The sequence below is a fragment of the Lissotriton helveticus genome, chromosome 5_1 (assembly GCF_964261635.1).
Source record: "Lissotriton helveticus chromosome 5_1, aLisHel1.1, whole genome shotgun sequence".
Taxonomy (NCBI): Eukaryota; Metazoa; Chordata; class Amphibia; order Caudata; family Salamandridae; genus Lissotriton; species Lissotriton helveticus.
Genome location: NC_136065.1, coordinates 214,744,517 through 214,759,050, shown reverse-complemented (window position 1 = coordinate 214,759,050; position 14,534 = coordinate 214,744,517). Strand labels below are relative to the sequence as shown.

The 14,534-nt window shown below is 47.9% G+C and overlaps 1 protein-coding gene across 1 annotated transcript in view; it reads left to right on the top strand.

The window, feature by feature from the left end:
• NELFB (negative elongation factor complex member B) overlaps positions 1-14,534 on the top strand; it is a 210,594-nt gene that overhangs the window by 53,093 nt on the left and 142,967 nt on the right. The window contains exon 3 of the mRNA XM_078642025.1: positions 2,752-2,851. Within this exon, the coding sequence (XP_078498151.1) occupies positions 2,752-2,851 (100 nt within the window). The remainder of the gene's footprint in view (positions 1-2,751; positions 2,852-14,534) is intronic.

The following is a 14,534-nucleotide window of genomic DNA, read 5'->3' as shown; positions in this document are numbered from 1 at the left end:
TGGGGCTACCAGATTGTCGATGTAGAACTCGGTTACATGCCTGACCCAAGCAACTTCTGAGACCCCATTCTCCCTTGCTTCCTAACTGCTCTTTAGTTTATTCACATGCTCCTTGAAGCATGCATGGTTTCGGTCTTTCAGCACCTGAAATATGGTTGTTCATTCCTTTTGGTTCCTTTCCTCTTTATGTTCCCAGGCTGTTTTCTTAAGGATTAGTCTCTTGTCTTAAGGTTCACCTCCGCTGCTGTATTTATTTTACTTTTTTTTAAGACCGCCGTGCTCTGAGGTCGCTTCATGCAACAATAATGGCTTTATTGTATTGATTTGGGACCCTCTGGCTCCCACCAGGTTGTATCGTGATGGGCCTGATTCTTTCTCTCTTCAGAAGAGATCTGAAGTCCTCCATGGACTTCTCCCATCACTGGAGGGCCGAGTCCCGTTGCCTCAAGTTTCCTACGGGCTCCTGTGTGCTTAGCCAGGCAATAACTGGTGCTGTATGCTCTTGTCTCCACTTTATTCTTTTGATTAGATTTACATTGTCTTCGCCTGTTGACTTATCCACGTGCTTGCTCTCCATGGAGAGTTGTACTCGGAGATTCAAGATACATTTTAGTGGGTTGCGATCACATTCTGACCCTTCTGCGATTTCAAAGTGCACTAGCTGCCAGGCTAGGGGCTCAAAAAGAAAGACATAATCAATGGTTGATTGGCCTTTGCAAGTCTGAGGAAATGGCCATTCCTTCTCTTTTGCTAAGATCTCTCATTGTGCTTATGCCAGCAGTCAGTTTGTAGTTTGACAAAAATTCCTGTGTGATATGCCTCACTCTCTACCCAGAGATGCTGTTGGGTGTCTCCCCAAGTCACTGATTTTAAAATCACCGACAATTATGATTCCATGTCCATTGTGATCCAAAATGAGCATGTCTCGACTGTCCAGCAGTTGCTGGATTATCGACAGCTTGTTTTTTTTTTTTGCAGCATTGATGTATCAATTGGCCAGTATTAGATCGGTGGCTTTACAATTAAGTTTCAGGCCTCTGATAGGGGCTGCTTGGGCCGCATTGCTGGTGAGGACATTTTGACGGACTTTACGTTGGTTGTGTGCTTGATAAAAAATAAGATGATGATTGATAGGCCCCCTGACAGGCACCCAAACAGGCTTATTCATAGTGCAGGTGTAAAAATCTTATATAAGCCTGGCAAAGACTTGGGGGCATGCTCCTAGGTTTCATTGAGGCAGATTATGTTGTTTCTTTCCAGGTAGGTCAGAGCTTCCCTGCTCGCCCTAATCCGGTTTAGACCGGCCACATTCCAAAGAGAGTACTGATAGCAATTTGTTTGATGTCGGGGTCAAATGACTGTAGCATCTCACAAGGCTAGGGTCTATATCTCTGTCTCTGCTGTGTGTCTGAGTGTCGGTAGCTATGGAAACAAATGATGGACGGAACGCTGAATGACTCAAACTTTCACCCCCAGTCAAGAGATCTGGGTTAAATCCATAGATTTTTATCTCACCATGACACCCCAGTTTAGACCCAGTCATATGCAAATCAGTCTTGACCGTGCTCCTCATGGGAACAGTCCAGCCTGAACTACAAAGCCAAGTTCTCCCTGGACTGGAAACAAGCATCATGGGACCCGTTTTGGGATATCGCCCCTTATTAGCCAGGCTAGCTTGTTTGCGCAGCATCTTTGAGTGTCCGAGGTGACCTTCCTCTGGTTGTGCATGCAGACAGTTGTTAGCGCATGTGAGCCTTCTGGTTCCAAGGCCCAACCTGTTTGCCGCTAGTTGTACCCTTTAGCACACTCGTTGAAGTTTTCCTGGGGTGTGGATTTAAGAGTACATGTGGGTATTTCACTGGCGAGTGTGTGTGTGTGTGTAGGCCAATGACCCATTCCGCTAAAATATCTCTGCCGAGCATTACCACTGGTAAGTAACTTGTTCTACTACCATTGTTCTGAAGGTGTCATTTTCCTTTCTGTGTGGCTAAATCACAATAGTTTAGTATCCTAAATAACTTCCCTGTTACTTTGATATTCTCCCCCATAACTGTTGTAATCTAACACTGGGTTTACAAAGGAAGTTTTCCAGTGGGTTATATTTCATGAGTCCCTGAATGCTTGATATGAGCTGGGTTAAAGCTTAACATTGGAAATAGTGCCCACTGGTGTGATAACCCATCTGTTGAATAGTGCAAACTTCAAAATGTGTGAGTTTCATTAGTCAGTTAGAATTGCAGGCACCCTGGATAAAGCAAGAGACCTCGTAGGGTTCTAGAAACCACAATGTATAGAGAAATTGGCAGAAGTAAATGGTCTAGTTGTGACATTGCTTTCTATAAACTATGTAACATCCATGTTGGTTTTAGTTGCTAATTAAGCAGTGTGGACCAGCTCGTCCACTACAAAAAAATCTGTTTGTGTTTGAAATCTTTCAGGTACATTTTGGTCTTCATTTTCCATAGGCCGTAATTTGGCTACCTGTAACACTTGGAATTGAAGCAGGTGGATGTTTTGGAGCCATATGTTCAACTGCATTTTCGTATAGCCACCAAATGGTTAAGCCATCCCATTTCACTGTACCAACCAACCAACCAAATAAAGCTGATTCCTCGGCCCAAATGTGTATAACAATTGCGTAAGTGCTCACACGTCTGTAAGGCAGGAGCAAAGCACCAGTTTCAGTATGATTAATACGAGTTGCCAAGTTTCAAATGAGTGTCATGCAGCATCAGTTTAACCATTTTCTAGGTACAGCAAACTGGAAGAGCTACTTGAAAAGTGTTTCTCCCTGGTGAAAATGCCATCTATACAACCTGTAGTCATGTGCGTTATGAAGCACCTTCCGAAGGTAAGTCATGGATTTTAAGAACAGTTTTTGCACTGGTTTGGGAACTTTATTGATTGTAAATGCAGATTGACAAAGAGATATTAGAAAGGTGGGCTTTTTAATGAAATGCAATCCACCAAAGAATCATGTTTGACTTGTTATAACATACAGCTGTGATATGGTATGATGCAGAATTAGTTATAGTGTGAGCATGTGACAAAAGGCGCATACTACCTTGCTTAGGAAATTTGCTCGATATCAGAAGAGAAAGAGGTCAGGAAGATGGCAGATATTTGAACCATCTTGTGCAAACGTATCCGAGGGCTAGAGGTCAAGACAGTCCACAACCTCACAGTCCAAATCCTACTTCCTCCCAGAACATGCTTCTACAACCAAGACAATGTGTTTTAGAACTGTATCTCAATGATCTTCAGTGCTCATGTACTGGGCGGTTATAATGTCTGTAAATATTGCCATTTCCATGACTTTACCACATGCATATTCTAGTATGAATTTATTCAGCACAGGCTCTTGGGGATCTTTCATAGAGGCTTGTTAGACCTGGCATCATTGGCATGAGTCTCTCCTCCATTTATTTTCTGTTTGCCTCCTCTGTTTACGATGTTTTTGCTGGAATGTTGCTTTGGGCACTGTGCCACTGCTGATCAGTGCCACAGTGCAAGTGCTCCCTATGTGAAATTGCTGTATTGATTGAATTCCATGTTTGGCTCTTTTGGTTTACTGTCAGTCCCTAGTAGCGTGCACCAGGAGTGCCAGGGCTTGTAAATACAAATGCTGCTAGTGGGCTTGCAGCGCGTATTGTGCCACCCACAGAAGCAGCCTGGTAAAATATGCCTAAAGGTCTGCCATTGCTAGACCTACGTGCAGTCTGGTACTGTCACACGGGCTGCGCAAGTACACCTACTTGCCAGTCCCTAAACCTTCCCTTAACTTAACGTTAGTCACCCCTATAGTAGGCCAAGGGCAGGGTGCATTGTAAGCATTCGGTAGGACAAGCCTGAGGAGGTTGGCATGTCCTAATAGTGAATTACAGCCATCTTCGTTTTTCACTATTGTAAGGTTACCTGCTCTCCCTCAGTTAGAATGGGCTGCCCGGATTATTAATGCTATTATCCTAGCGGGCTCGGGAAGCATGGTACAATGTCAAGTTTGGTATCCCTGAACTCAGAGTTTAATAACGCATCCGTTTGGGTGGATGGTTTTTAGACTCTGTGTTTGAAAATAGCACTTTTAGAAAGTGGCTATTTTCTTGTCTGACTGTCTACTGGTCTCTGCTGGTTTGGTGTGCGTGTGACAGGAGCTGGGTGGCTCCAGAGGTCTGAATGAGTCAGTGTGGGGCGAGTGAGGCATTTGCATTGAGAGTAGGGGAAGAGTAGCTGCTGATAGCCTGCCCTGCCTGACACAATGCTGGCTCCACCTCCTGCCAGGCGACTGATGGCTCTGTGCCTGCCAGGGACGATCCTGGCCCCACCTCCTACCGGGCGACTGATGGCCCTGCCCCTGCCAGTGACAATGCTAGCTCCACTTCCTGCTGGGCGGCTGAAGACCCTGCCCTGCACAGTGAATAGGCCAGGTGCCTCGGCCTGGCAACACCCACAACAAACCCAGGATGGGGGAAATTCCCCTGCATGGACAAATGGATCAAAGCAGAAAAGGGGTATAAGAGAAGGACCCCTGAACCAAGAATTTAGATCACTTCTGACAAGGAAACCTGAACCAAGGACAAGAAGCCTGCTGATCCAAGGACTTGCCTACCCCTTCTGCCAGTGTGCTGTTTGCTGGGGGGAATCCTGCAGTCACTTCTTTATTTTTGCCAAGGAACCAGGAGAGAGGAACTGAGTGTGTACTCTCAAGCTTTGCCAAGGAAATCTCCAAGGGCTGGAAGAGTGCCAGCCTCCTGTTGAAGTCACAGGGCTAAAGGACATCATTATTTGCTGAAAGTGCTTGTTGCTGGAACCTGAAAGTCCAGCACCTCTGAAGAATCCAGCAATCCCGACGCCGACGGGCGCCGCTGAATCCAGCTCGTAATCGTGAGTGCAACTCCCGTGTCCTGCCTCTTCGACACCGGCCGCCGGGCCCGATCGACGCTAGTAGCGAAGCCGCTGCCGACGCCTCGACACCGAGAGCGCTGCTCTCTCTTGCCACGTCAACATCGACATCGACATTGACGACGACGCCGTATCCTGCTTCGCCTCGTGAACGCTGCTCCTGCCTGACATCTGTCGACGCCGCTGCAGATCGCCCCGACTCCGAGGTCCAATCGACGCCGAAGACGCGACGCCGGACATCTCGACGCCGCTGATCATCGTGTGCTTCACTTTTCCAAGGTACTGTGTTGTGGGGGTCTGTTGCGACTCCGGGCTCGACGTAGCGCTCCTCGCGGTTGACGCCGAACCTTTGGATTAACTTTGCCTCGACGTCGTGTGACTCCTGTGGGGGGTTACATTGTTGCCAAGAACTGTGATTTAAAGAAGAAGAGTTGCTTTTGTTACTAAAGACTTTGTGCTAAGAAGAAACTACACTTGAACTATTATTTTTCCTTCCAAGAGTATTTATTAAGATTGTGGTATATTTTTGTCGTTATTTGGTCTTGTGCTAAGCCTTATATAAACATCCTTATTTTTATAATACTACTGTCGTGTCCATTTGTAGTGTATTCACTTTATTACTGTATGTGGTCATAAATGCTTAACACACTGCCTCTGAGATAAGCCTGTCTGCTTTGCCAAGCTACCAAGCGGGTGAGCAGGGGTTATCTAAGTGTGTGATCCCCTTGCCCTGACTAGAAAAGGTGTGTCCCTATTTGTCACAAGTGTATACCTCTGCCAACTAGAGACAGCCGGTTCTAACATTGGTGGGTCAGCGGTGAGGATTTGAACTTTGCATTTATGACCCATGTGCATTGATTAGTGTGCGCTATATATTGAAAGCAGACCATAGCGCAGCATCAATCCATTTTGGTTGGATATTCTATTTTTGTTCTCCGCTTTCCTGGAGCTTGATTTTTGAACATGGCCAGTTTTGACCATGAGTGATGCTGGAGTCACTACCCCTGTTGTTGTGGGGGAATTTGATAGAAGTAAGATCAAAGATTACAAGAAAAAGCAATTCGACCATTTTTACAGGCAGTTGAAAGTTCCTACCACAGGCTGCAAAAACAAAGCGGAAGTTCTCAAAGCTTTGGAGGCCTGGTTAGAGGCCAGAGATCCCTCTGATCCGGTGGTGGTACCGCCAGAGGAAGGGGAAGAGGAGGTGCCAGTGAATGGGCCTAGGTCCTCTCCCGGCAGCAGTGGTTCCTCCAAAGGTCTTTCTCCTGAAGAATTGGAAGACAGGGCGAAGGAGCGAGCATACTAGTTAGAAATGGCAAAACATAAGATAGATGGGCAGTTGGAGTTCGAGAATGCAAGAAGCAGGAGAGAAGCTGATATGGAGATCAAAAGGTTGGAGTTTGAAAGAGAAAAGTTAGCTTTTGAGCGTGAGAAAATGGTGAGGGAAATGGAGCTCAAAGCTAAGAATTTAGAATTGAATCCCTCTGGTGGCAGCATCCCATCTGTGCCTGCAGAAAGTAGGTTTTATTTTCCCAAAGATGTTATCAAAGATTTTCATAAGAATGAAGATATTGGCCAATGGTTTTAAGCATATGAGTTAGCATTGTTGGCCCACCGGGTCCCTGAGAAGGATTGGGGAGCGGTGTTGTGGGGTCGCTTTGTGAATGAGGGGAGAGATACCCTGTTGGACATTCCTGTGGAGGATAGGATGTCTTGTACTCATATGAAAGATGCTTTAATGTTAAGGTATGGCCTAACCCCACAAAAGTACAGACAAACCTTTAGAGAATGTAAGAAATTGCCTGTTACTACGTGGGTTGACATTATAATAATAATAATGATCTTTATTTAGATATACGGTACGGGTTCCTGAGTGTGCCACAAACCCTGTCTGGTTCATTGGCAAAAGCTTATTGTCCTTTACGCATAACCTTAGGTCCTCTAATAGAAGACCTGCGTAGTGCTTTGCTTCTGTGTCCAGGAGGGCAATGAGTCTATAATTGCTCGGCTGTGCATGGGATCCAGAATTATAAATTGGGTGAATTATAGCTCCCCGCCATGACTCTGGGATTGTGGCTGTTCTTAATGCGTAATTAAAAAGGTTGGCCAATGTTCCTGACCAGAGGGTGATGTCTGATTTAAACAAAGTCTGTGGCAGGCCATTTGGGCTTGGCGCTCCGTCCGATCTTGATTTTCACAATAGTTTCAAGACCTTTTCCTGTGTTGTACTCCACGGGGGACCATGCCCTTGGCTGATCTCAGTTACGGTGGTATTTCTGATGGTGCTTTGATAATCAGGAGATTTAAAATGATCGAGTAGGAAATTTACCCAGTCTGATTCCAGGATGTCAGCCGATCCCGTGCACACTGTTCCTAAGCTGGTGTGGTTAATAAGCACTCAGAATTTCCTTGAGTTTTTTTGCTTACTTTCCCACACCAGTTTACTCCAGAATTTGTTTTCATATGCCCATTTATCCTTTTTGGCCGCTCGCATCAGTGATTTTTGTGAGGTTTGATAATTGGATATGCAATCACTGTTTCCCGGGGATTTGGCCAGTGCCCGCAGGGCCTTATTTCTCGCTTTCTTTAGTGACTTCGTTGTCTGAGATAATGTGAATTGATGCGTCGAAGTTACCCTTTGGCTTGATGCCTTGCGGGGCAGTTGAATCAGGTGGGAGCATAACATGGACCATAGTTCGGTTGGACTGGCCTCTTGCTCCTGGCCCAGTCTTATTATGTCCGAGCTTGCCTGAAGAATATTCGAGCTAATTTCTTCTGTCCACGTTAGGCGCTTTAGATTTTCTGTGTAGGTTCCCTGAAGTGTCGGTAGTGCCATTTTGTGATACTCTGGGTTTATGTTGAAGACTGTGACCTGGGGCCTGTGATCACTTTCGGTTCTTGGGTGTATTCTGAAGTCAATAATGCAATTTAACAGGGGTGCGGTGCAGATTGTGTAATCCAGATGCGATTGCTTTGAGCCGTTTGTCCATGTCCACTTTGGTGGAGTGTCCCCGGCTGTTCTGCCATTGATAACAAGGTAACCTGCGCTGTAAAATTGGCTCACACATAGTTCTCCTAGGTTACTTTGAGTTTGTATTAGCGGTTTGGTTTGCAGTGTGACCTCGGTAATATGGATTAAAGGGGGGCCATCATTATCTGCTGCGTTCCCCTGAAATAGGAAGGTGTTAAAGTCCCCAGTAGCTATGCAGTCTGAATTAGGTTGGTCCGTGACTATATCGTTCATAATCTCGGTTAGACGAGTCAGATGGACCTTTTTAGTGCGTGTACTGGGGTTGATATACACATTTAAAAGAAAGAGGGGACGATTTTTCCGCCAGGGGTCGATCTTGACCCCTAGGATCCAGTCTTCCTTGAGGGCCCATCGTGTGATTCGGGCTTTTAAAGAGTTTGATACATAGGTTGCCAGCCCGCCTTTCGGGTGGCCAAAGCGACTATCCCTGATTGCTGGATTCCATGTCTCAGTGAACCCAAGCACTGGGCACCCCTGTGAAGCCCAGGTTTCCTGTAGTGCTATTACTGAGTGATTCCGCAAGAAAGATTGCGTGTCCGGGTCCACAGTTTTTGGTGTAAACCACTTATGTTCCAGGAGCATAATATGGTAATTTGTTCCAATGGTGAGTTGAATGCTGCTCCTGACTGTGGTGGCTGCGCTGGACTTTTTGTGCCGATAGACATGATCATGGGATTAGGTGGTCATTAGTGCCTTTTAGCTGATAAAATTGCTGGGAGCCAGTCCCATCTTTGGCCAATGTCTTTGATGGCTACGTCTCTGAGTTGAATGTTACAGACTTCTTCTGGCCCTTTAGGCATTTTTTAGAATTGAGTAGGTTTTTTCTTGACCCTTCTGCCTTGTTATCCTAGCGCATCGAGCGGAGCGAGAATTCAAGTAGCCAAAATCCTTGTCAAACTAAGGGCTTTCCGCTGGCGTTTTGTTTACGTTCACGTGAATCACGTGATCAAACACGAACGCGCATCACCCTCCCTCCTAATTGCATTTTCTTAACGGCCGCCGCACAGCACATCAAAGGGCTTCGCCCAGCGTGCGCTCTGCGGCTTCTCGGCTTCTCCTCCCCTAATTATTCTTGGATGGCCTGCCGGCACACAGCCTTCCTTGGATTTCTCCTCCCCCTCCCCAGCCAGCTTCCCCCAGGCCGTGTTCCCTCCCCTGCTACCCCATCCTCACTCATCCCTCGCACCCCCTCCTCCTTCAGGCCCCCACCATTTGCTTTTGCTTGTTTGTTTTTTTGAGCTTTGTAACGTGCTTTGTAAAGGCTTGCAGGTCTGTCTGTGTGTATTCACTTTACAGCAGCCCCTCAGTCCTATCAAAAGAAGACACCGCAGTGCTTTATCTTTGATTATATGTTTTAAAATTAACACCACAGGTGCCCGCTTTCAATAACATCACCTGCCCTCGTGTCTGTTTCTTTCCTCCCCCCCAACCCCTGAGACCAACGCCAAACAGGGTCGCTGAGGGCTCTCTTGTGAGTTGCACGCTTTCACCTGTGAGTGCGTGCGGCGTTTATCAAGAAGCACATCTCTTTGAGGTTTGAAAAAATGGCCAATTTCGATTGCTTTTTTGGCTGCGGACGAGCGGATGCATAATAGACACTTCAGTCGTTTATTACTGTCATGGACAAGACTCAAGCGGTCTCGCACCTCTGTTTACTCCTAGCCGTGAGGTATGTATGCGCGTCAGTACGGGGCTTCCTCGAGTGGGCCAGTGCCTCACTACATCCCGTACAACTTCAGGTAAGTTTTGCATTTTGACACAACTTCGGGTGGCCCACACAAAGTCCTTCTGTCGTTGAGTAGGTTAAGGGTTAGACCAGGGTTTCTGTTGAACTCGCTGCTTCTGTTGAGCTCGCTCTTGAGTTGCCTTCAGGGGGGTGTTCTGTCATTTTCCTTTGCTCAAATACTCCTGCATTCAGTAAAAGTCAACGAGGATACTATTTCTCATGATGTCTCAGATGTTGCACAGGCATTGCAGCCTCTTCCCTGGGAAAGAGCCACCGGTCGAGGGCATCTGTGGAGCTCTTCAGTCCTAAAGGAAGCGGTCACTGTTGACCCACGTCACTCCCTAAATATGTGAGAGCCTCTCATTGCATTGCCAATAGGTCTCGCTTGTGGGACCTTATAAGTATTTAGTTTTGCAGCACAATATCCTTGGTGCAACAACATCAGCTGTTGCACGGCTAAACCTTGTACCTTATAAGTGTTTAGGCATGCAACAGTTGATGTTGTTGCACTAAGGATATTGTGCTGCAAAACTAAATACTTATAAGGTCCCACAAGCGAGACCTATTGGCAATGCCAATGCTTGTTTAAGTGAAGTTGGCTGGTTGAGGAGTGTGATTGGATAGCCCGGCACAGAGTATGGGTAGACTCGGAATACCCCATTCCCTTAGAGTTGATTTGTTGTTCAGAAACGTGGATACCCACTTTGCCTCCTTGAATGTCACCAGAGTTACCTCCGATGGTGGTGTTCCTCTTGGTGGGAGGAACTCGATAGCCTCGATTTCGTCCGATACTAAGCCCGTGAATCCAGGGGTCCCCTCTATCAGTTTGAGTATGTTTGCTCTGTTGAGGATGTCGTGGCGGCCCTTTGATTTGTATTCTGGGGCTAGTATGATGTAGAAGTATGATGTAGCATTGGCAGTCTCAGTTTGATGGTGGCCCATTATGTTTTTGTTAGGACTCGATCCTTCGTTCTGCTTGTTCTCCTGAGCTATCAAGTTGGTCCTGGTCTTTGGTGACCAGCGATGATTTGTGAGGTGATCTGGTCTCTGGATGTGGAACGTTTTAGTCAAATTCTGACCCATCATTGTAACGTCACCCTGGACTGGGGGTGTGACGTACCCTGTTTTTGAGGGCACTTGGGTTTCTTTGGGTCTAAGTGTCCCTGTTTCAACTTTTGTCGTATCCTTGTTTACTAGACCTGGGACAGGCTCTTTTTTTGACTACTCGCGTTGGGGGATCACTTATTTCCTGGGGGCTCCCCATTATGGGTTGGATGTTAATTACAGGTGAGACCTCTTTTGGCTTGGGCACAACGAGGTTTCCTAGCAAGGGTGGTGCGTCTGTCGCACTCGGAGCTTGTTTGCTTGATGCTGATGAAAAAAGCGGGTAGTATCCCGGGTTGGTAGCAGTTCTTGATGCCGTGGCCTTATTTCTTTGTTTACGTTGGCGCTTGCGTTCTATTTTGCTTAGCTGTGGTTCAAACCCTGACTGTTCGTCCTGGGTGGTGAGTGCCAAACACTGAGGGCTAGCCTGTGGGCCCTTCAGAGGATTAACCGAACTGGTGGTACCTCTGTATGGCGACGCCGTCTTTCTCTGCTCGGCTTCTGCCTGGTCTGGTTGTGTGTGACCTGGTGATGGTTGGTCCCTTGCCTGGTTTAAGCTGGGGTCTGTGCCCTCGGTTGGCTTAGTGCCATCTTTGGCAGCTGGTTGGGAAGTGGCGTAATCCTGGGTCCAATTTGGCGACTTTTGGGTTGAAGCTCCCGGTATGGAGCCTGTGCTGCTGCCCCTCAACTTCCTTGCCTCCTTTAGAACACTGGCCAGGAAGTCAGGGAACAATGATAGAGAATCGATTATTGGGGAGCAGCAGCATACTGACTGGACTAGTTTTGTCGACACTTGGGCACCCATAATTAGATTATTCAGTTGGTCTAATTTGTTATCTATCCCTGCCGTGAATACGGCTAGCGTGTTTAGGAGATCAACCTGTACGTCCAGTTTGTCCGAATGGTAGTTTAGGGCGTTGACTGTTGAAATGTCTGCAAAAGTTGGGGCCAAACGCTGGAGACTGATTGAACATCATGATTGGGGTTTGTGACAGTAGGGGAGCCATTTGCGGGGTTTTGAGTATCTTTAAAAAAATAGGAGAGATCTGCTAGGAGCTGGTCACTTGGGTCGGTTTTAATAAGCGTCTTTTGAGACGGAGGCATAGTTAGTTCACACAAATTGTCTTCTGATGCGGGACCGGCAAATCTTCTATTGCGGTGAGAAGGTCTTCTCCTTGGGAGGTTGCCAAAGTGCATTGTTTCTGGGTTTTTTCTGTGGAATCAGTCTGTGATTTCAATGGGCTCGCTGGTGAGGTTTGCGACATGAATCCACCCTGGGTGTCTGACGCCAGATGAGCCGGTTGCTGGCCCAAAGCCTCACCCGAGGATGTATCCTGTTGGCTGTTGAAATTACATGATTCTGGAGTGGCCCCACCCCGGCTTCCAAGACTTTCAAGACTGGGCGATGGTTTGGTTGGGGTGGCGCCAAAGGTAAATACCTCCCTGGCTTGAACTGACTTGTTGTATTCGCCTTCCCAAGGCTGGACGTTCGACTGTTGTTGGAGAGGGGAAGTTGATTTCCACTCCCAGAGTGGATTCCTGCTCCTGGTTGCCTCCTGGGGCTGAAGCTGTTGGGAGATTTTAGGTGTAGTTAGAAAGTATTTTAACAGATCCGACTGCTTTCCTTCGTGTGATTTAATCTTGGTAGTGGCCTTTTGGGAAGAGCCGCTACACCCTTCAGGGGGGATACCATTTGCTGGTAGAGTTTCACTGGCTAGATGAGGAACCAGCGCTGATATCGGTTGCCTGGTCCTTTTTCGTTTTAGGACCGATACCGCCTTCCTTACTTTCCTGGACCTCATCTTTGTTGTGGTTTTTTGTTGTAGCTCTGCTCTTCACGCCGGGGTTTTTTGGTATCCTCGGCAATGTTCGATAGCCTGTAGGCAAGGCTGCGTACACTTATAGTACACTGATAGTAGAGTTATGTGGGTCTAGTCGTCTGCACTCGGCTTGTATGGTTGGTTTGATTTTCCCCCTTCTGTAGACACCGGATTTTAAGGAATGTAATGATATGCTTATTCAAGACAGGTTGTTGAGTTGTTAAGTTTATGACTTATTAGGGTTGTTAGGGTTGTTAGGTTTATTGAGCCTTGGCCACCCTTGCTGCTCCTTGGTAGTTCTTTTAGTTATTCTTTGATTATTCTTGGATTCATGCACATACAGTATGGCCCCCTGAGGCCTAGATCCTCAGTGTTGGTTTTAAGTGGTTCGAGGGGTGTGCAGATCCTGTTTGTGCTAATTTGTGCTAATTTGACTGGGATGTACCCTCCGTGGGTCCGCTGGCAGACTTCTTATGTGCTTCCTGTGGTGCCTCCTAGGGCCTCCAGGGCCTCTCCTGGGGGGTGGGAAGGGTGTTTAATTACCACTGCAGGGGGCTGGTTGTTTACTATGCCCCCCCCGCCCTCCTGCTACAGCTAGCAAGAGGGGCTGTGGGGGTGCCGTTGGTAGATTGCCCAAAAAAGCGCAAAGGCGCTGAGCACGAGCGGAGCACTCGGCAGGGGGCTACGGGCTGGATTGAACCTACTCAACCTGCCTAGTCGACCCCCCCCCCGGCTCTTACTTCGCGGCAGCCTCTAACAGCTGCCGCACTCGCGCCTTCCTCCTTGCCCCCCCTCGCGGAAGCGACCTCACCTCCTTTGGGCTCCCGGTCAGGTGCCGGCGTCAAGGCAACACAAAGGCCCGGATTGCGTCAAAGCCTCAGAGCGGAAACGCCGCGATATGAGTAAGACGCTCCCGCTGCACTGGTACCTGTGCCTGTGCCTGTGTCTGTACCGGGAAACTCACTCGCTGCCTTCTCTCGGGGAGCGGCTGAATCTGTGTCCCGTCTGGTTAAACTCAGGAAGGTTCCTGATTCTGCTTCCAGTCAACGGAACAGCGCTCTCTCTCCTCTTTCGACTGAAGAGCTTAAGTCATCCGACTGCCCTTACTTCGCTGGGTTGAATATGTGTCATTTTTTTGCAGAGCCATGGATGGTTGGGTAAAGGGCAGCAAAGTGGAAAGTTATGATGCTCTTTATGATTTGTTTGCTTGGGAGCACTTGTCTAATAACTGTTTTCCAGAGCTGCGCCAGCACCTTATTGAAAGCAAGATATCTAGCCCTAGAAAACTTGCTGAGAAGGCGGACCGCTGGGTCAGTACCAGGGTCCACAAGGGTCCAGTGGGAGACTCAGCCAAAGGTAGGCAGGGTCCCCAGCAGAAGAGTGGGGGGGACAAGGGTAAACCGAGGGAGTTCCAGAAAGGGCCCCAAAGTAATCCCCAAGGGAACCAAGGGAAGTGTTCCCAGCCTTCCCCAGGAAAGAAGCCAGAGGCCCCGACAGGTAAACATGTTCATAGGGGCCCAATGACCTGCTACGTTTGTAAGCAGGTGGGACACCGTTATTATGATCCCCAGTGTCCCATGAAGAATTCTAATGCACCACCACGTGCACCCCCCCGTCAGATGGCGAGTGTAGCCCTGGGAGGGGAGGAGATGGTTGCCCCTGGAGGGAGGGGCCCCGCAGAGATGTCCCTGGTCTCTTTAGGAGACATGGAAATGGTCCCTCCACCCCCTCTGTCTAGTAACACTAATAAATATAGGCAGTGGGTGACCATTAATGGCCATAGAGTGGAAGCTCTCGGACACACCGGAGCGAGTGTGACAGCTGTCAAGTGTCACTTGGTGTCCAGAGAGCAGGTGGTCCCCCACGCATTCTACCCTGTGATAGCTGCTGACAACTCCCAGAGAGAGTGTGAGGTAGCTCAGGTTCCCTTTGAATGGGGGGGGGGGGGTTTCAG